Source organism: Paramormyrops kingsleyae, chromosome 2 (assembly GCF_048594095.1).
Source record: "Paramormyrops kingsleyae isolate MSU_618 chromosome 2, PKINGS_0.4, whole genome shotgun sequence".
Taxonomy (NCBI): Eukaryota; Metazoa; Chordata; class Actinopteri; order Osteoglossiformes; family Mormyridae; genus Paramormyrops; species Paramormyrops kingsleyae.
This window is the reverse complement of record NC_132798.1, coordinates 3,566,698-3,587,092: the sequence shown is the minus strand read 5'-3', so window position 1 is coordinate 3,587,092 and position 20,395 is coordinate 3,566,698. Positions and strand designations below refer to the sequence as shown.

General features: G+C 40.8%; 1 protein-coding gene across 1 annotated transcript; it reads right to left on the bottom strand.

The window, feature by feature from the left end:
• Positions 1 to 80: 80 nt before the first annotated feature.
• On the bottom strand, positions 81 to 18,181 carry gsnb (gelsolin b). The gene is made up of 16 exons (XM_023809578.2): positions 18,024 to 18,181; positions 10,377 to 10,574; positions 9,659 to 9,813; positions 9,386 to 9,547; positions 6,982 to 7,131; positions 6,663 to 6,752; positions 6,272 to 6,404; positions 5,719 to 6,023; positions 5,397 to 5,530; positions 4,618 to 4,708; positions 3,474 to 3,641; positions 2,924 to 3,098; positions 2,364 to 2,485; positions 1,127 to 1,204; positions 819 to 879; positions 81 to 618 (listed from the first exon to the last, which is right to left on the bottom strand). Exons 2-16 carry the CDS (start codon positions 10,567 to 10,569, stop codon positions 449 to 451), a joined length of 2,187 nt encoding a protein of 728 aa, XP_023665346.2. The 5' UTR covers positions 10,570 to 10,574; positions 18,024 to 18,181; the 3' UTR covers positions 81 to 448.
• Positions 18,182 to 20,395: the final 2,214 nt, after the last annotated feature.

Here is a 20,395-nt window from a genome sequence, read left to right as displayed (position 1 = left end):
ACAAGCGGTAGGTAATGGATGGATGGAATAAACTCAGAATCTACACACACTTACAAAGAAACACACTATGCCAGGACAAGTGCCAGTCAAAGCCATTTATTCCACACAAATGTGTTTATTTGACAGTGTTGCCATTTTCGCAGTTTAGGTCTTGACAGAAATAAACCCTTCATCTACTTATCCCTCTGTGTTCATTTAACTGCAATAATATCAATTTACTAAGGCTTCTCTATCTCATAAGTCGCATAACTACAGATTTTAAATCTTTCCTATAACACATGGCCTATACTAATAGTATTTACATACAATGATGGAATATGGAGGAAGGCTTGGAAGTATTGGGGGTATTATATCTGGGATACCAGGGAATGCTGGGATACCATGTGTATTAATCTGGTTTTGTGTGAGTGAGACTTAAGGTCGAAGGCTAAAGTTTAGGGCTCGTATTTCACATCTCCAGCTGAGCAATGGCCCGGTCCAGTGGGTCACTGCTCCAGTGCTCATGGTCCCACCCCAAGAACCAGCCAGTGAAGGTTGGTGGCTCGAACCCTTGCTTGATCTGTACGATGGACGTCCTGAGATCCCGGTTAGCAGGATCCGTTTTGATGTAACGAGCCGCTGAAGAGGCCAGTATTAGAAAATGTTAACGTTGTTCAGTGCACAGTGTCCCAAGAACCCCCTATAAATTACTTTATATTCTACAAGCATGTATTGCTTCACCGAATCCTTGACTTTAGCAAATATTCACACTTCAGCATATTTCAAGAATGCTACAAAGATTAGTACACAATGTGAAAGCATTGCAGAGTGTTGTTTACCAGAAGCCATCGCCTCAGTCTTCTCCTCTTCACGAGCTTCATTTCCAATCCAAACAAACACCTTCACCAAGAGAAATGACAATGAAATACCAAACAGAAATTACACTTGGGATTCTCTTTATGCCACATAGCAAAACCTCTTTTCACATCATTTTTAAACTTTTCTCATTTCAATACACTTATTTGACTGTTTGTTTGGTGACCCTGTCATTGTGGTGACTTGGTTGATTACCTGTGTGTTGAAGTCCTTAGCCACTATACCACAAGGCTGAGATATGAAAAAGTCCAATGCTACTGCACTGACTTACCTGATCCCAGGTGTCTAAGATCATAACATCGTCAGTTGCAAGATCATCCTGGGTTATTTCCCCTGGTACTTCTTCAATCTGGGATGCATAAAAAATGTTTTACTGATCTAATACAAATAGGACTTCAACGAATGCTGTAACCAAGTCAATCTTTTTCAAATTGCATGCGGAAACTAGAGCAAACATCGTCTGAGTGGTCTCACTTTCAACAACCTGGACCAAATTCTGAAATCTCTGGTACCCTGATGGGTTGCCACCGTAAATGGCGATTTTGACATATTTGACGTATTTATTTAGCATATGGTTTTGTCCAAAGCAATGTACAAGTAAGGTTCAGAGCAAATGGGGTTAAAGGCCTTGCTCAATGGTCCAGTAGCAAAATCACTCTGCCAACCACAGGATTTGAGACAGCAACCATCTGATCGCAGAGCCACACAATGAAGAATTGCCACGCAGTCAATGAGAGTCTTGTGGTCATTTTTAAATTTCAAATGGGGTGTGCGAGTGTGTGTGAGTGTGCTCTGTGATGGGTTGGCGCCGCATCCTGGGTTATTCCCTGCCTTGTGCCCTTAGCTTCTGGGACAAGTTCCAAATCCTCGTGACCCTCCATAGGACAAGTGGGTGTAGAAGATGGATGGATGGATGGATGGATGGATGTTGTCATAGATTTGACTTTCAGGATGTCCCCCGGCCTCGTGTCTCATGCTGCCTGGTTTCAGCTCTAGGCCGTCAATAACCCTACTTCGGTTAACCGATAACAGTATTGCCCATCCTTTCACTCGGTTAAATTCATCTTCAATATTGAGCTAATAATTGAAAAGTAAGTAGAATGCTGTTTCAAATATCAGTTAAATAAGAACAAAAGCATGTCCTATTTCCTGAATGCAGAGGAAAATGTACAGTGAAGTTAAGTATTCCAGCCTGATTCACCCTTATTCTACTTCAGTACACTAGTGAAAATGTTCAGTATACCTTAGACGTACTTAATTTCACTGTACATTTTCCAATATCAATTTTGGGAATATGCAAAAAAGAGTTGTACACTACACACTACAGAATGCCCCTGAGAGTAAAAAAAATGGATGACAAAAAATAAACCCTGATTCTATATATACAGCATAAAAGAAGCTGGGAAATACTACAAAGCTGTAGGCAGCTGAGGGAACTGCGCCCTCTTGTGGCCGTAAACTGAAGTGCAGATTAATTAAGCTTGACTGCGATGGTGGCCGTCACTCACTATGAAGCGTCCTGTCTTGTTGGAGCAGGCAAAGAGGCGAGGTGGGTGAGTCACCATCTTGTCCTTCAGCCTCGCGGAGGTACGGTATTCCGCCTGTCCTCCCAGAGCCTCCCAAAAATCATCTGTACCCGCAAGAAAGAAAATCGTCACAAACTATTGTAATTTCACAAGTATATTAAAAAGTGGCGACCGAAGCACCAAACATTTTTAAAAAGTGGTTTTGAATTACCTATAGAATTGTCACATTAAGGATGTTATGAAAAACAGAAACAACATATTCATATGCTTACAGGATGCCTGTTTAGCTTACATAGACAAGTCCTTTTGGAGTAAAATGATTATCCTCATCACTATCTGTAGTGGAATCAAGTCAGTCATCCAGGCCAGGGATAAACTGCCTTATCATCAATCATGACGTGAATCATTTGATTTTAGAATATCTGGCTCTCTGGCTCAAATGATAAAACTCCAGAAAGGTTTCATTTTCCAAATATACACAGGCAGTATAATACTAGCGGCCTTGTTACATTGTTATAAACACTAATAAAGACCCTTTTCACCTGTTTCTGCACCTTCCACCAGCTGAGACGCGGAAACCCCCAGAACTTCACACAGCCGCTGGGCACCATCCCTCTCGGGGTCACTGGCACCTTGCCCCCCCCACAGGAAGGAGGCGGATGGGGTCACCAAGACGAACGCGTCGTTGGAGTTCAGGTTGGAGGCCGTGGCGTCCACCTTGAAAAGATGGTGCAGGGGATGATCACGTATGAGGGCAGGAGTGCCGGTGTTCTGAGAAAACGTCCTACTTTATCAAAACATCCTACTGAAGTGCTAATCGATAGCCCTAACCCTAACCCTAACCCTAATCCCAAGATGGTGGAACTGCACATGCGCAGAAAGGCTCAATAGCACGTCTCGATAGGTAGGATGTTTTGTCAGAACACCGGGAACGGGGGATCGGATGCGTGACATGTCGGCTTAGCAGACCATGTTCCTGGCACTTAAAGTCGACGACATCCTGTCATAAACTACAAGCTCTGATCGATCCTCTTATCCCAGAAGGCCTTCCCTCCATGCCCCCATCCCCAGCTGTCACCCCCACCTACTCACCTCCACAGCATGCGTGCGGCCGGCAGAGTCGACGCGCACTTGGAACAGTCGGACCTCCTCAGGTGCCGTCTCGCCCCCTTCTCTCGAGGTACCACCTCTGTGCACCACCATGAACCCCCCGAAGAGGCTAATGAGGTGGGGGGGCTCCTTGCCCTGGACGACCCGCACCTTGGCAAGTATGAGAAGGCCTCTTAATACAAGCTAATGTGGGCCGACATTTTCCAGTTCCCAGGGTGAGCTCCATAATCCCTATGATACCGGAGCAGATTTGTAATAAAGACAAACACAAACCAATAAAGCTAAACTAATTGGAAAAATAGGACTGAACTTAAAAGGTGTAACTATGACTCACTAACTGCAGTTGTCACTCTCCACCAGGGGCATGAATGCAGAATGGGAAACAACATCAGGGTCTTTGCAGGACACCTTTGTATAGTGTCCTGTCAAGCGTGTTTGTGACACAAAAGGTCTGGATCTTAGTCTACGGACCCCTGGAGCATCGCAGGAAGGTGAAGCCCTTGTCTGTCCAATACACTTCTTTGCATCCATATCAAACAAATGTCTATGAGTTATAGTAAGAGGATCAGGTATCTGGAAGTGATACCAACCTTGGTAGCTAATGACAATGACAGTCTGTACCTGTGACACTTAGCTGTGTAGCGTAACACAGAGCAGAAAGAAAGACAAGCCCCCACAATAACCATACTGTTAGCCTGAAGACGTGCTGGTGAACGTGACACTGAAAGAGGAGACTGGCAGATCGTCCGTCACACAGGTATTCATACAGATAGGGGGCCCCCACCAGAAGTGACTCCCCGGGCCACACAAATGCTAAAGCTTAAAGATGATCACACATGCTGTTCTCCAGATAAATCAGAACAAAACCAGCTTCCTATCCCTGCTCTCAGAAGTAGTACCAGAAAAATATACTAGATGTCTGGCTTCTCATACATTTCACGCATTTCAGTCAAAAATATACGACAAAAGTCTTAAATCGCATCCTGTTACTATTTTTTTGAAGTTACTAAACCATATGTATGTCCAACTTTTAATATTTATTGAAAACACAAATGACCAAACTGAATATCCTTCAGGTAAATTCAGCTTTGAATGGCTTTGAAACATCTGCATGTGTCAGCATTACCTGTATCGGTACCCCCCCCATCTCTTCGTCCAGCTGGGCAGCCAAAATGGCAGACTTTCCAATCTCATCCTGAGTGGAATCTGTCCCCTGCCTTTGAACAACAGTTTTTATTTTATTGCCATCCTGAGTTGTAACTATGTAAGTATTTCTGTATTTATAATATTGTAAAGGCATCTAAATATGCATGTTGGGCTAACCCTAGCGAGCTATATGGTTAGGTTTAATAATACTTATCCATCCATCAACCAACTGCTTATCAATACAGGGTTGCAGGGTTAATAACATTCATATAGCCATAACCCTTTTAAACAACTGATACAGTCTTATACAGGCAGTGATTAATGTCATTTACTTAGATAAACATTTGTACTGTTAACTCTGAATATGTGAGACCAGAGTGCTAAATGCTCTATCCACTGTCAGTAATAAGGTACAAAGCAGGGGGCACCCTGAGCAGGATTCCAGTCCATCGCAGGACACACACACACACACACACACACACACACACACACACACACACACACACACACACACACACACACACACACACACACACACACACAAGGGGCTGCCATATTGACTCTGAATATATCATGCATTAGACAGACGATGGCTCTGCAAAGAAAATAAATAATAAGGAATTTAATTTTAGAGATCTAAATATACTGAGCAATACATATTTTAGGAATTAATGCATTTTAAATATATGATATGGATTCACAGAAATGCCCACTTTCATATCAAACATACTGAAGAACAATGTTCAGCACAGCTCTCACCAGATATAGATGATTTGTCCGCGGCGTCCGCCATGTTGGTAGTTGTAAAGGATGATGTAACTGTCTCCTCCAAAGAACTGACCATAGAGAGAAGGGTCTACAGGAACCTTGTCTGATCCTTCAATGCGCCAGATCTATAGACAGAGACAAATAATATGAAAGAGAGGCAAGACCCTTCGTGACTGAATTCTATGTGGACAAATGGCTTTTTCTTGCATGCTTCTGTAATTTCATCTGCTTCTTCAGAGCGTGAACGCCATCCCAGTCACAACACGGGAGAGCAGTGAATAGGCAGCCCCCAGGGAGCCGGTAATCACTTTACCTGCTTCTGTCCACAGCCCTCGTCCACCATTCCATGCTGAGCTGCCATGGCGGGACTGCTGTGCAGCGTGGAGGCATCGAAAGGCACCTTCTCAATTCTCGCAATCTTGTTGGAGACGTGGGCCAAGCCCAAGTCAACGGTATGGTCCACGTCCCTCCATTTGTTGAAGAACTGCTTGAAGAGCGGCGTCTCCCCTCTCTCAGGAAGGATTTGGACCTGGGTGTGCTTGGGGTAACCCATCTTCCTGATGAACTCATCTGCAGCCTTCATCGCTGCACGCCGCTCCTCTGCGTTGGACTCCTTACCTGTACAAACATTGCTATTTATTTGACCATAAGGGCGACTTTCTGAAATATACTAGTATGCAGATTCCAACACTCTGCAGTTGACTGGCCCCTGCAGGTTACTTGCTGCATACCTTCATTAAAGTTCACCAGTTTTAATGGAATTGCAATCTTTGTGCTGGATGAGAACTGCCCTTTAACGGCTAGTTCACGGAAAGTGCCTCTTTGACCCATTCTGAACCACAGTGCCCATGGGACCCCCTACTGACCTTTCCACACAAAGATTCTGCCATCAGAGCCATGGTCTAGAATGAAGCAGTCACTGGATTCCAGTGCACTCTGGGAGAACGGGTTTTCTGCTGCCACCATGGCAATAGCCATGTCTCCACCAGCATTGGACACCTGAGTGAGCAAGAGGCAAAATAGTTATTTTACTATTGTGACAGGAAATCCATCAATCCCTGACTGACCAACAACAATATTCTTATCAAGTAACACTTTGGGCAGCGGGTATCTCCATAAATTGAAAACATTGTGCATAAAATAATGTATCTAAAGGAATATTTGCAAATGAAACGCTATACGATGATCAGTTGTGAATACAAATTAACACATATCACCATACAGTTGTGTCTAGGTGATTCTTCCCAGTTCTCATACCTTGTATAATTTCGCCAGTTTTCTATGTGAAGCATCAGCTGTGACATCATCAGACTGTCCTTCGGGCAAATCTGGTTTTGTTCCAAGAACCTGGAGATGTTACAACGCTTCTGCTAAATATCTACATTCCAATGGAAGCCAACCAGAGGAGATCATTTCCCCTGCACAGTATTGCTTTCAAGAAAGCTTCATTAACGTTTCATTAACTAATATTTTGTGATTTTTTCCACTATATACAAATATAAAACCTAAGTACATAAAGTTATGATTATTTTTTAATAATTATCTCAGAAGCATACTCTTCTGGCTGACTTTTTACCTCTGTTATTTTCTCTTTCTCTTCTCCCTCTTCACAAATGAACAAGCGGGCCCGCCCACTTCGCTCATTGTCACGAATTCCCTTGGCAACCTGAGTCGCTTTAAGTCTCTCAAATCGGTTGCTCTGAGATCCACACCATTGGTAAATTTCCTTTGGCGGAGAAGACAAAATAAAACAAAATATCAATATATTGTACACTATACTGACAAAAGTACTGGGACACCTAGCCATTATACCTACAGAAAACTAACATCCCATTCTAAATCCATAGGCATCAATTTGGAGTTGGTCCCCCGGCTGCAGCTATAACAACTGCCATTCTTCTGGAAAGGCTGTCCACATGTTTATGGAGTGTGTCTGTGGGAATTTTTGGCCATTCATCCAGAAGATTATTCATGAGGTCAGGCACTAATGTTGGACACGAAGGTCTGGCTCTCAATCTTGGTTCTAGTTCATCCCAAAGGTGTTTGGTGGGGTTGAGGTCAGGACTCTGTGTGGGCCAATCAAGTTCTTCCACATCAAATTCACCCAACCATGCCTTTATGGAGACACAGTCATGCTGGAACAGAATACGGCTTTTCCCAAACTGTTTCCAAAAAGTTGGAAGGATAGATTTGCCCAAAACGTCTTGGTATGCTGAAGCATTAAGGCCCAATCCCAATTCTACCCCTTACCCCTACACTTACCCCTACCCCTCCGTTTGGCGCGTTCACGTGTAGGGGTAGGGGTGTCTCAATTCTCTTTTGATTGGAGGGGTAGGGGTAAGGGGAAGGGCTAGATAGCCCTCGAAACGAAGATTTTTCGGGACCTCACTTCAAACGAAGGGGTAAGAGAAATTTACAACATGGCTGCCCACTCGAGCAAGCAGACCCATAAATGTTAAGTAATTTTTGCCATTAATAAGGATTTTTATGACATTTTTTCATTACATGTATATTACCATCAATCTTGTGTTTGTGTTTACGGTGATGTTCTGTAAAGAAACGTTTGAAAAAAAATCGCTAAAGTTTGCTTGCGGATAGCACTGATTGCACAATATTAGGAAATATATTTTTATGTCATATAACGTTACCCGGTAACTGACTGCATGTTGTAACGCGTTGTTTTGTTTTGCTTACGGCCATATGTGTACATGTAAATGAACGGTGCTTACACTATTCGTACTTATTGCAACATGACAACATTTTTGTAAATTATATTCTGTATAGGGACAGCTGAGGAAACCCGAAGGCTCATACGTTTTCGAGGTGAAAACGAACATCTGTTTTTAAAGTCCAAATACGGCGCAAAAAAACTTTGGGAGTGAGTAATCTTTACATGCTACGATGCTGACGGCGACATCTTGGAATTTGTGATAAACATCGGAGCATGTCCTCTGACGTAACGTTAGGAGGTAGTGACAATGGATGATGACGTATAACAGTGTAGTAGTGGTGTCCCATTTCTTAGGGGAAATTTTTTAACCCTACCCCTTTCCACTTCATTTCAAGGGGCAAGGGGAAGGGGTGAGGGGTAGGCAAAGAGGTAGAAAATAGAATTGGGATTGGGCCTAAGAGTTCCCTTCACTGGAACTAAGGGGCCCAACCCCTGAAAAACAACCCCATACCATTATCCCTCCTGCACCAAACTTTACAGTTGGCACAATGCAGTCAGGCAGGTAATGTTCTCCTGGCATCCGCCAAACCCAGACTTGTCCATCAGACTGCCAGACAGAGAAGTGGGATTCGTCACTGAACTTTTCACTTCAGGACTTGGCAACCTTGCTCTGTTACTTCATGTGGTCTAACACTTTCTGGATGTTCCCAAAGGCTTCCGCTTTGTAATAATACCACTTACAGTTGATTGTGGAATATCTAAGTTCACGATAATAATAATAAGTTCACAAACTGACTTCTTGCAAAGGTGGTATCCCATAACAGTACCACACTTGAATTCATTGACCTCTTTCACAAATGTTTATAAACCTGACTGCGTGGCTTGGTGCTTGATTTTATACACTTGCGGCCTTGGGTCTGGATGAAACACCTGAATACAATGATTAAGAGTGAGTGTGTCCCAGTAATTTTGTCCATATAATGAATCTGGTCTGCTTTTCCGATACGGCATTGGCGATAATTTACATCACATGCATTGTGTTTCACCAACGAATCATTTCAATATCCATGGTGATATTGAAAGAAAAGACAAGGAACAGTTTTAATAGAAAATAACATTACTCAAAGATTTGCTATTTGGAGAAATATCATTTTGACATTGTTCCTTAAATGTCTTTTTAAAGTGAATGTGTATTATAACCAAACATTTAAATATATCCCAGTCTGTTGTCAACTAATGACCCAATATAAGTTCCAATCAAATTCAGACCCAAGAAAGAGTCTTGTTACACCCCTTTAAATGGACTCACAGCACCAAAGTCCAGGATGAAGCAGTCTCCTCTGTTGAAGCTGGCCCAGCTGAGAGGCACTTCTATGGCCCTGACAACACGGCGACCTTTCACCTGCAGTAAACGCTGAACTGCAGTTTCACTGGACACTATGTGTCTGAACCCTGAGGCGACGCCACCTTCCTGGGACAGGGGGAAGGTAAAAGCTTACTTTTGTTTTCTAGGGATACATACATGTCATTATTATAACGGCTTTATGGAATAGGAATTATAACGAGTATCTCTACTTCTCACCATGTATTTGAGTCCAGACTTGAAGTAGCCTAGAAATGTTTGTGACTCGTGGCCTTGGACCTCGCGGTACTGGACGGGCTTGCCTCCCAAATGATCATCCATTTGCACTGTAAAAATAGCAGCCGCTCCACACTCATCTGGAGAGCAGCTATCGCCTGTAATAGTGAAATGGCAGGCAGGACATCTGAATAAATTATTAAACACCATTTAAAACCAAAGTTCAATGAGAAAACAAAACTTTGGTAACACTTTACTTAAAGCAGTCATAATGCATTATAATGCATTCATAAAGTGTCATAAGCACAGCTACAACTATTTATAAAAAAGCATAATACATTATAGCCATGTTTATTATGCATTATGAATGTTCTATGAAGCTCTCATTAATAATGCACTATAAGTACCTTCATAATGCAGGACAAAGCATCCTTAATTCTTATACTGACTCTTACGTGCATTATGAAGGTATCTATAGTGTATTATAGGAGAGCTTCATAGAGCATTCATAATGCATAACGTGTTATGCCTTATTATAAATGATTAGCCTCATTTATAATACGTATTGTTTATAATACTTATTGTTTATTAGTCATGTTTATGATACTTTATGAATGCATTATAATGTAACTGATAGATAATTACAAACAAGGGACAGCTTTGTTAAACAGGACATGGATGACTACTAGGAGAGGGTCTCCTCAGTCGGTACCTTTCTTACCAAGCCAGAAGTGAAGGTCATATTGCAGGTAGCCAGACTTCTGCTTGATGGTGTTGAGGATGAGGTAGGCATCCCCAGTGTAAAAGTCTCCATGTAGATTCTCTGGCACTTCGACCAAGCTCATGTTTTCAATCCTCCACACCTGGAGGCCTGGCTTTCGGCCAGCCTGTTCAAACTCCGTGTAGTACACCATGGCGTCTAAAGGGTAAGGACACATGCACTCTGTCAAACTAGAAGCTTCTGTCTAGCATCTTAATATTAGCAGTGTTCTTTTCCTTGGAAAATATCTCCTGTGTCACTGGTATATTGAAAAAGCAGCGCTGGTTACAGATTTGCATAATATTCTCTTTTTATGGTGAATTATGCCGGGTCTCAAGACTCTTGCGTCTTGAAATTTATTCTTCATTGCTGCAGGTTCAGCAGAAAAGACAGGCAACAACTGTCCTCATTGTGTACACAGGCCGGGACATCTGAGCAAAACAACAAGGGAACCCTTTCAGGTCCCCAGCAAGTCGGCCCACAACACAAAACATCAAGTGACTCAGATCTGCCGTGCGGCTCAGCACTCCCACCTCTGCAGGCTCATCCTTGCAGACAAACAGTAACTCTGTCTGGACTGCTCTACTCTGTTTACAGCTAGCATACATTCAAAACAGAGGCGGTACAACAGAGGCACAGGCACAGACTAGGCCCTTAACAGTGCTTAATTGTCCGGGACTCATCTACAAGCTCCTCCTTCACTGACCAGGAATCAAACACATTCAAAGTGTGTAATCCATTAAATCAACAACTGCTCCTATTCTGGAGATGTGTTTTATAGAGTGTTATAAATAACTCATCTCATCTGAATGATAAAAGCCAGCCTGCCATTTCAGCATCGTATTCTAGTTCTGGGTTTCAGATGTGGGTATTTTCAGGATTTCAGAATCTGATGCACAGAAAAAGAGCTAATTATGCAGTAGGTGTAATTAGCAGGTGCTCTCCACTTACAAAGTCATGATGCAAAAATACCACTCGAGTTGTTTACAAAGCTTTTCAGAGGGTCTCTAGAGCATATTGCCAAGTAATTATTTCAACTCCAAAGGGAATATTAACCACAGGTATTATAAGGTACAAAACAGTCAAGCGGTGCAAATTCAGGCACATATCAACTTATCATATACATGTTACGCGAATTTTCAAACACTAATGTTGCCTTCCCCTGAAATTCACATTGAGCATGCACATTTAAAAGTTATGTGAAAAGTTTCGAATTTTCAAATTACTACAAAATAAGCTACAAATATTACACAAAAGTGATTTTACTAACCTAGTCTAAACAAATAAAGACAATATAAATAATTACATTTAAAAACATAAGCTGTGTTTTCAAGTTAAAAGACAAGACCCAAATAATTGATTTCAGCAGTAAAGGGTTTTATAATAGTCCAACTAATGGGGAGAACTGGTACGTTCTGGCTCCATGCCTTCTATCACTACAGGCTAAACTGGTACGTTCTGGCTCCATGCCTTCTATCACTACAGGCTAAAATGATGCATCATATTATGATACAACTACAGTATGAGCAAAGAACCATTTTCCTTTTTCCCCTCAAATGTTTAAAATCCATAATTCACTCAAAGGAACGTACGCTATTTACTCTAATTACTATTGCTATTTTTTGATAAGGATTTCTTGATAATTTTCTAATTGTTCATATCTCAATTCTTTCTAAATAATTGCCTATATTAATAGTTAAAACTAATTCAATTAGAAATTAACTATTTTAGACATTAATTGCACCGACGCATCTGAAACACTTCTCTCTTAATTAATACACAAGTAGAAACGGCGTCTACATCTGTATTACGGTCTATCAATTCACTCAAGCTAATGATGAGATCGGCTAATGGAAACCCGCAGATGCAGCAGCCTCCGAGGACCAGGACTGGAAAACCTTCTCCCAGCACACAGGCTTTGAAGACTAACAATATCCGTACAAAGCAGAAATGGTACAGCTGAGGCCACCAAAACAAAATGTCTTCTTGGCAAAGATGAAAAGCCTAGTAGGGTAACATTCATTTTTTAACGTGTGCATAAAATGAAAAGCTCAATTAAGGAGTAAATGACATTTGAAGACACAATACAAACCATCTGAAGTGTTTACATTTCACAAATCTTCAGAACAAAAAGAGGCTATTAGTTGATCAATCTTCTTACACCACATTGACAGGTCATATACAGTTCAGAGATTTGTTCCAATGTTCTAAATAAAGATACGGAAGAGAGAACAGCTACATACATCATGGTTCCAGAAAACATTTATCAATGGTCATTTCTGGGTCAGAGTTACAGGGAAAGAAGATCATGTGACACAGTAGATCGCGTGTCCATCTGTTTAGCATCAGTAATGACTTTGGACAAAGAAAAACAAAAGAAACTGATACCGGTGAATATCAAAAAGACAGCCTGCTAACAGAGTGCATACCAGCTATGAGCGAGAAGCATATTGTGCACAGATTAATCGAGTCTTAATTAAATGCATATTAATGATGCCACTTTACATACTCAATCAGTGTACATGTATAGAGACAGTACCACAAAATGACAAGTATTACCTAATTGAATAGTCCTCTAGGTCACACTAGAATTTTTGTACATAAGGGTCACATCTTCCTCTAGAAGTGTCAGATTTGCTCAAGACCCTGCTACTTAAGTAATGAAAACGTTACCAAATGCATTTAAAAAAATGAATTAATAGAAGTAGAACAATTAAGCAGGTGCAAATGTGATAAGAGGACATGAACCCCATAGATCAGGACATTGTTTATTAACACACTTAATGTGCTTAAAGTTAACAAAAGGATTAAATGATTAAAGATAAAGTCAGAATAACTCATATGATATCAGTTCACATTATTTGCCTAACACAGAGAAAGGAGAAATGTTAGTTCTATCATATATTACATATATAGATGTGGACAAATTTGTTGGTGCCCTTCCACCAAAAACAAAAAAACACAACTATCTCTGAAATAACTTGAAACTGACAAAAGTTTAATGGCATCCCTTATTGTTTATTCCATATTTAACGCAAATCAGACTTTGCTTTTGATTATTGGTTCAGTTGAATATTTTATATAGTTAAACAAATGAAAATGGCACAGACAAAAAAGGTACTCAATTTAATATTTTGTGGCACCTCCTTTTGCACCAATCACTGCCAACAAGCGATCTCTGTACTTCACAGTGAGACATCTGCATCTGCTAATCAGTAGTTTGGCCCACTCTGCCTGAGCAAACTGCTTAAGCTGTCTCAGGTTCGAATGGTGGCGTCTCCACACTGCACTTTTCAGATCTTTCCATAGATGTTCAACAGGATTAAGATCTGGGCTCATGGAGGGCCATTAAACAATAGTCCAGTCTTTTTTTTCTCAGCTATGCTCGAGTGCTTTTAGCTGTATGTTTTGGGTCATTATCCTGTTGGAGGACCCATGACCTGCGACCGAGGCTGAGCTTTCTGACACTGGGCAGTATGTTTCACTCCAGGATGCCTTGGTAGTCTTGAGACTTACATAAGAACATAAGAACATAAGAAATTTACAAACGAGAGGAGGCCATTCGGCCCATCAAGCTCGTTTGGGGAGAACTTAGCTAATATCTCAGAGTTGTTAAAATCTTATCTAGCTCTGATTTAAAGGAACCCATGGTTTTAGCTTCCACTACAATAGCAGGAAGACTATTCCATACTCTGACTACACGCTGTGTAAAGAAGTGCTTCCTCAAATTTGTTTTAAAATGTTCTCCCGCTAATTTCCACTTATGGCCACGAGTTCTAGTATTTAGACTAATATTGAAATAGTCATTTGGCTGAACAGCATCCAGACCCGTTAGAATCTTATAGACCTGAATCATATCCCCCCTTAGTCTCCTTTGCTCAAGGCTGAACAGATTCAGTTCCGCTAACCTCTCCTCGTAAGACATTCCTCTAAGACCAGGAATCATTCTCGTAGCTCTTCGTTGCACCTTTTCTAAGGCAGCAATGTCCTTCTTGAGGTATGGTGACCAAACCTGCACACAGTATTCTAGGTGGGGTCTTACCAAGGAATTATATAAGTGTAACATCACCTCCCTTGACTTAAACTCCACACATCTAGAGATATAACCCAACATTCTGTTCGCCTTTTTTATTGCTTCCCCACATTGGCGAGAGTGGGACATGGAAGCATCAACATACATACCGAGATCTTTCTCGTAATCAGCTACCTTTATTTCAGTGGAACCCATAAAATATCTGTACTGTATATTTCTGCTCCCTGCATGGATTACCTTACATTTATCTGTGTTAAATTTCATCTGCCAAGTATCAGCCCATTCGCTAATTAAATCCAGATCCCGTTGAAGCCTCTCTGCTGCTAGATTAGTATCTGCTACCCCGCCCACCTTAGTGTCGTCTGCAAATTTAACCAGTTTACTGTATGTATTCGTGTCAATATCATTAATGTAAATTAGGAACAATAGTGGTCCTAAAATTGAACCCTGCGGTACCCCACTATAAACGGAGGCCCACTGTGACATAGTGCCTCTAATAACTACTCGCTGCTTCCTATCAGTTAGCCAGTTTTTGATCCAAGCTGCCACAGTTCCTAAAATTCCTGCAGCTTTAAGCTTTAACAAGAGCCGTTTGTGGGGGACAACATCAAAGGCTTTCTGGAAATCTAAGTAAATCACATCATAGGCCTTTTTGTGATCAATTTCACTTGTAGCTTCCTCAAAGAACTCAAGCAGATTCGTTAAGCAGGATCTACCTCTCCTAAATCCATGTTGGCTATCCTTTATAATGTTATTTGCATCTAGGTAATCTACCATTTTCACTTGAATTATAGCTTCCATTATTTTTCCAGTAATGCTAGTTAAACTGATTGGCCTATAGTTTGCTGGATTACTTCTATCCCCTTTTTTGAATATGGGTGTTATATTAGCATGCTTCCAATCTGATGGTACCACACCCGCAGATAACGATTTCTGGAATATTAAAGTCAAAGGTTGGCTAATAATATCCCTCATCTCTTTCAAGACTAAAGGTAAGATGCCATCAGGCCCCTGCGATTTATTTATTTTGAGTTTAGCTAGGCTTAGTATCACATCAACCTCAGTTATACATATATTGGTCATAGACGATGCTGTATTCGTATTAATTGGTGGTAAATTACTTGTGTTCTCTATTGTGAACACCCTTGAAAAATAATCATTAAACTCGTTTACCATATCAATTTCGTTATCAATTATAAGGCCCTTACTATCCTGCAAATTAGTGATTTCAGCTTTTAGTGCTCTCTTAGAGTTAAAATATTGGAAGAAACCTTTACTGTCATGCTTAGCCTCCAATGCAATTTTTCTTTCTACATCCCTCTTTGATAGCCTAATGTCATTTTTTAACTCTGCCTGTAGACTTAGATACTCCTGTTTGATTTTGAAATCATTAGTTATTTTCCAGTTGTGGAACAGAGCCCTTTTCCTCCTGACTTTATTCTTAATTTCCTTAGTAAACCACCTTGGTTGTCGTTTCCTAGATTTAGTTTTGCTGGAAACAGGTATGAAGTCCTCTTGCACTTGCAACAATGTGCTTTTGAAAAATTCCCATGCCTCTTCAACTGTTTTGCTATTTAACTCTGTCCAGTTTACAGTTTCTAATTTCCGTCTCATACCATTAAAGTTAGCCTTCCTAACATTGTATACTTTTAATTTAGACTTTGCTCTTCGGACACTAAAATTAACCTCGAATTTAACCATGTTATGATCACTACCGTACAATGGGTCTAAAACCTCTAATTTTCCAATCCTATCCTGGTTATTACAAAAAACGAGATCAAGAAGGGCTTCTCCCCTGGTAGGAGTATTAACAAACTGAGTAAAAAAACAATCCTGTACTAATTCCACCATCTCAAGTTCATTTACAGAAGAGCCAGAGACTGTGTCCCACTGTATCCCAGGTAAATTAAAATCACCCATAACCACCACATCATTTTTATTACTCATAATCCTGATATCATCATATAACATTCTGCTTTCCTCTACAGCTACATTAGGTGCTCTATAACAAACCCCGACAATTAGGCCATTTGAATCTTTAGCATCAAGTTTGATCCATACAGCTTCTGAATTTTTATTTTTATCAGTGAGATCCCTTGCCTGCAAGTTTTCTTTTACGTATACTGCAACACCACCTCCCTTCTTGCCTATCCGGTCTCTACGGAACAACGTATAACCATCCATATTATATTCATCACCATCATTGTCACTCATCCATGTTTCAGTTATTCCTATAATGTCGTAATTGTCTGAAGAAATTAAAGCCTCTAAGTCATTAATTTTGTTTCTAATACTCCTAGCATTCAAATACAGACCACTAATGGTAGGCCTTTTACAGTGTCTACTTTTAATATTTATTTGGGCTTTCCGTCTCTCCCCACATAAATTCATAACTGACCTCCCTGCCCCCCCAGTCCCTAGTTTAAACATTCCTCAACTATTCTGCACATACGCCTCCCCAATACACTGGTTCCCCTATGGTTCAGATGCAACCCGTCCGGCTTGAACAGGTCCCACCTGTTCCAGAAGGTCTTCCAGTGCCCCATAAACCTGAACCCCTCTTTCCTACACCACCATTTTAGCCACGCATTTAATCCCCTTATCTCAGCTAATTTTGCCTGACTTGCACGTGGCACGGGAAGTATTCCAGAGAATACCACCGTGGATGTTCTGCTTCTAAGCTTATCCGCGACTTCTATAAATTTATCTTGCAGAACAGCCCTTCTGCCCTTTCCTATGTCATTGGTGCCAACATGCACCACGACCACTGGATCCACCCCGGCTGGGGCCAAAAGCCTGTCCACTCGATCTGGAAGGTCCCCTACGCTGGACACGCTTCTCTTCTTATTGCAAAGCAGCCCCAAGACAAAACCCCTCCATATTTCTCAGTAGGTATGGTGTTCTTTTCTTTTAAATCTTCATCTTCACTGGCCAAAAAGCTGTAGTTTTGTCTCTTTAGTCAGTCCAAAGGACATTCTCCCAGAAACTTTGGGGCTAGTCAATATGCATTTTGGCTAATTCAATTTCGGCTTTTTTTATGTTTATCTGTCAATATTTGAGTCCTGTAAGGGTAACAAAATTTTGTCCACGTCTGTATATATATATTTACAATCTATTTCCTTCTATAAAATAATGCAAAATAAACAAAATATTTCAACAAGTGACTAATGTAAGCGCAATTCCCGAAAACATGGAAATCCCACGATTTATAAAGGACTCTTAGACGAAAATTTACAAATCCACGTCATGCAGCAGCGTCACCAAATTGTTAATTGGATTAGAGAGTGAACAGCAGGACATCATTTGCTAAATGGGGGACATTCGATCGGAGTAAAAATATCTAAAATATCTGAGATATATATATATATATATATATACACACACTGCTGTCTACTCCGCATGAGAAAGTGTTTCAGGAAGCAGAATCATAAACCACACATAAAGCATGTTACAAATTTTAAATTACTGAGTTAATGCACGCAGAAACACCAAGCGCAGAGATTACGGTATGCTGGTGAGTTTTGTAAGAACAAGCAAGACAAGACCAGTGACAAAAGGGTGTTGAGCTTGTCTACCTTTAGTAGTAATCTGCTGCTTGTCGATCGAGCAGTACGACCGGCCTGTCCAGCGTGCGTCTCTGACTGCGCAGCACTGCGTCCTTAGACGGCAGGTTTTACGTTAGTCATGGGCAACTCCCCTAAGAAACGGATTGACAGGCAGAGGGCTCGGATCCCGCTGCACGGGCTGGAAAAACGCTGGACAGCGACTCCAGCCGCCCTACTTCCGTAACAAACACGGAACTGCACGATCCGTCCCACTGGATATTCGGTGTGTGTTTGAGGAAGATATTTAGCTTCTCTTCTTATTGCATTTCGCTGTCATTGTTTCTCGCCTGTACGTTCATTTATTTTCACGTTTTAAATGAGTATTAAATAAATCCATATATTAAATGAGTTAAAGTATTTAGGATCATTCGAAACATCTGCTCCAGAAAATACAGCTGTTTTTGAAAATAAGCTTATCGGGCATTTGATATTAATCTCATACTTTATATTTTCCGCAAACATCGAAAATGTATATTTAATTTGATTAGGATATTAAAATCTATGACTTACTTAAAAGTCGCGTTTTATATACTTTTTTTTAACCATACAAATTATAACAATGTTTGACCTCAATGATTATCATATAGTGGCTTTCTACACTCATGTACATTATTTATATTAAACTGTCGTTGAGGGAAGACATTTTAAACTTAGCAAGTCTTTAACAACGTATTTCTCAGCAATTTTGCGCAGAGATATTAATCTGCTGATAACATCGTAAATATGCGTTAAATAATAGGTATATCTCACGCACCAAAGTGTTAAATCACTATTTCAATATTAATAACAAAAAATAGTTTTTGTATACGTATTTTCTTAAAGTCTAATCTTAAATTATGACCGACTATATCCTTTTTTATCCTCTTTTATCATTATTCTGTGTTAGTTCTTTTCAGATTAATTTTCCATAAACATTTCTCTTTATTTTCTACTTTACTCTAGAATTTGTTAAACAGTACTTCTTTAACAGGGTTTTAAAGCTGTTAAAAACTTTATGTGTGTTTTGCTAGTTTTCTGTAAGCATAACAAAATATGCCTATTGTCCAGTTAGAAAAAGTTTGACTGTTGTCCAGACAAGGACATGGGTTAGAGCAAGACGTCTAATACTGGACATCAGGTTTTTGTCCTCGCCGTGCAGCGTTAGCTCTGTGTGAGAATGGCTGCGATCCCTTCCTGCACAACAATGTCTGAGTCACAAAGTCACTGAGTACTTATAGGACTTCAAGTGGTAACAAATAAAGTGTTTCTTTTGATGATGGTCATATAGGAGAAAAAATGCTACATATTGCAGAGTAAAACAATCTGAAATGTTAGATTATCAGTTGGGCTTAGTGAAGCATCGTAGAAATTGGTGTATGCCCGTCTCATGCCAGACAATCACACACTTTGTGCAATTTTGTGACACCTATAAACGTAAACGATTTAAACACACATGAACATGCAAACACACATGGGCAGTGGTGGCTTAATGGTTAGGGAAGCACACTTGTAATTGAAAGATTGCAGATTTGGACCAGCAAGGCACCACTGAGGTACCCTGAGCAAGGTACCGCCCCCAAGCACTGCTCCCCGGGCGCTGAATTAGCTGCCCCCTGCTGTGTCACGTCGTCACGTATGGATTAAAGGCAGAGGACACATTTCATTGTGGTGCACTGTGTGTTGTGGTGTCTCACCACTGATCACTAAGTCCTTAAAAAAAACTCAACAAACAGACCGCTATAGCCAGGAATGAAACCCATAAACCAGGAAGTGAGAAGCTGCCTTTCTGTATCCCTCCCATCCATCTCTCCGCTTGTTATTCTAGTCGCAGGGGGCGTGGCCCATTGTAGGCAAGGGAGGACACAAGGCTGGTGTACAGGTAGATGGGAGGCCACTACATCACAGGCCACATATACACACAGTCATACCCTGTGGCCAATTAAGAGAGACCAGTTATATGCATCAAATGCAAGATTATGCTAACAGTTCATCAGATATCGCCTAGTCTTCTCAGCTAGTAATGTTACATTTTATGCAAGCTGCCTCAGCCATCTGCTCTGTTACAGTGTCACCCAGCATTCTGCCTCTGATTCTCATCATAGTTTCATATTCTTCCTTTCCTCAGCCTTTTCTACTTCGATCAATGCCCCTGTGTGGGTGATTAAGGTCACTGTTCCAGTGTCTGACCTCAAAACATGGAAGAAAGAATGCATGACCAGCTGTTCTTTGACTGTAAGGAATTGCAAGTCTAAGATCAATGCCTAGATGTCCAAAGATTTTTTGCTGTGGACCTTTCAACATCTCACTAGACTCTCATTTACTGATGATACATTTACATGACCACGACTACTATCCTCATGTAA

Excerpts from the sequence above, each read along its gene's own strand:
- gsnb (XM_023809578.2), bottom strand. The coding sequence starts at position 10,569 with ATGGTGTACTACACGGAGTTTGAACAGGCTGGCCGAAAGCCAGGCCTC. Across the intron at positions 9,814-10,376 it reads TGACCTTCACTTCTGGCTTG|GCGATAGCTGCTCTCCAGAT; the intron begins GTAAGAAAGGTA and ends TCACTATTACAG. Across the intron at positions 880-1,126 it reads TCTTAGACACCTGGGATCAG|GTGTTTGTTTGGATTGGAAA; the intron begins GTAAGTCAGTGC and ends CTCTTGGTGAAG.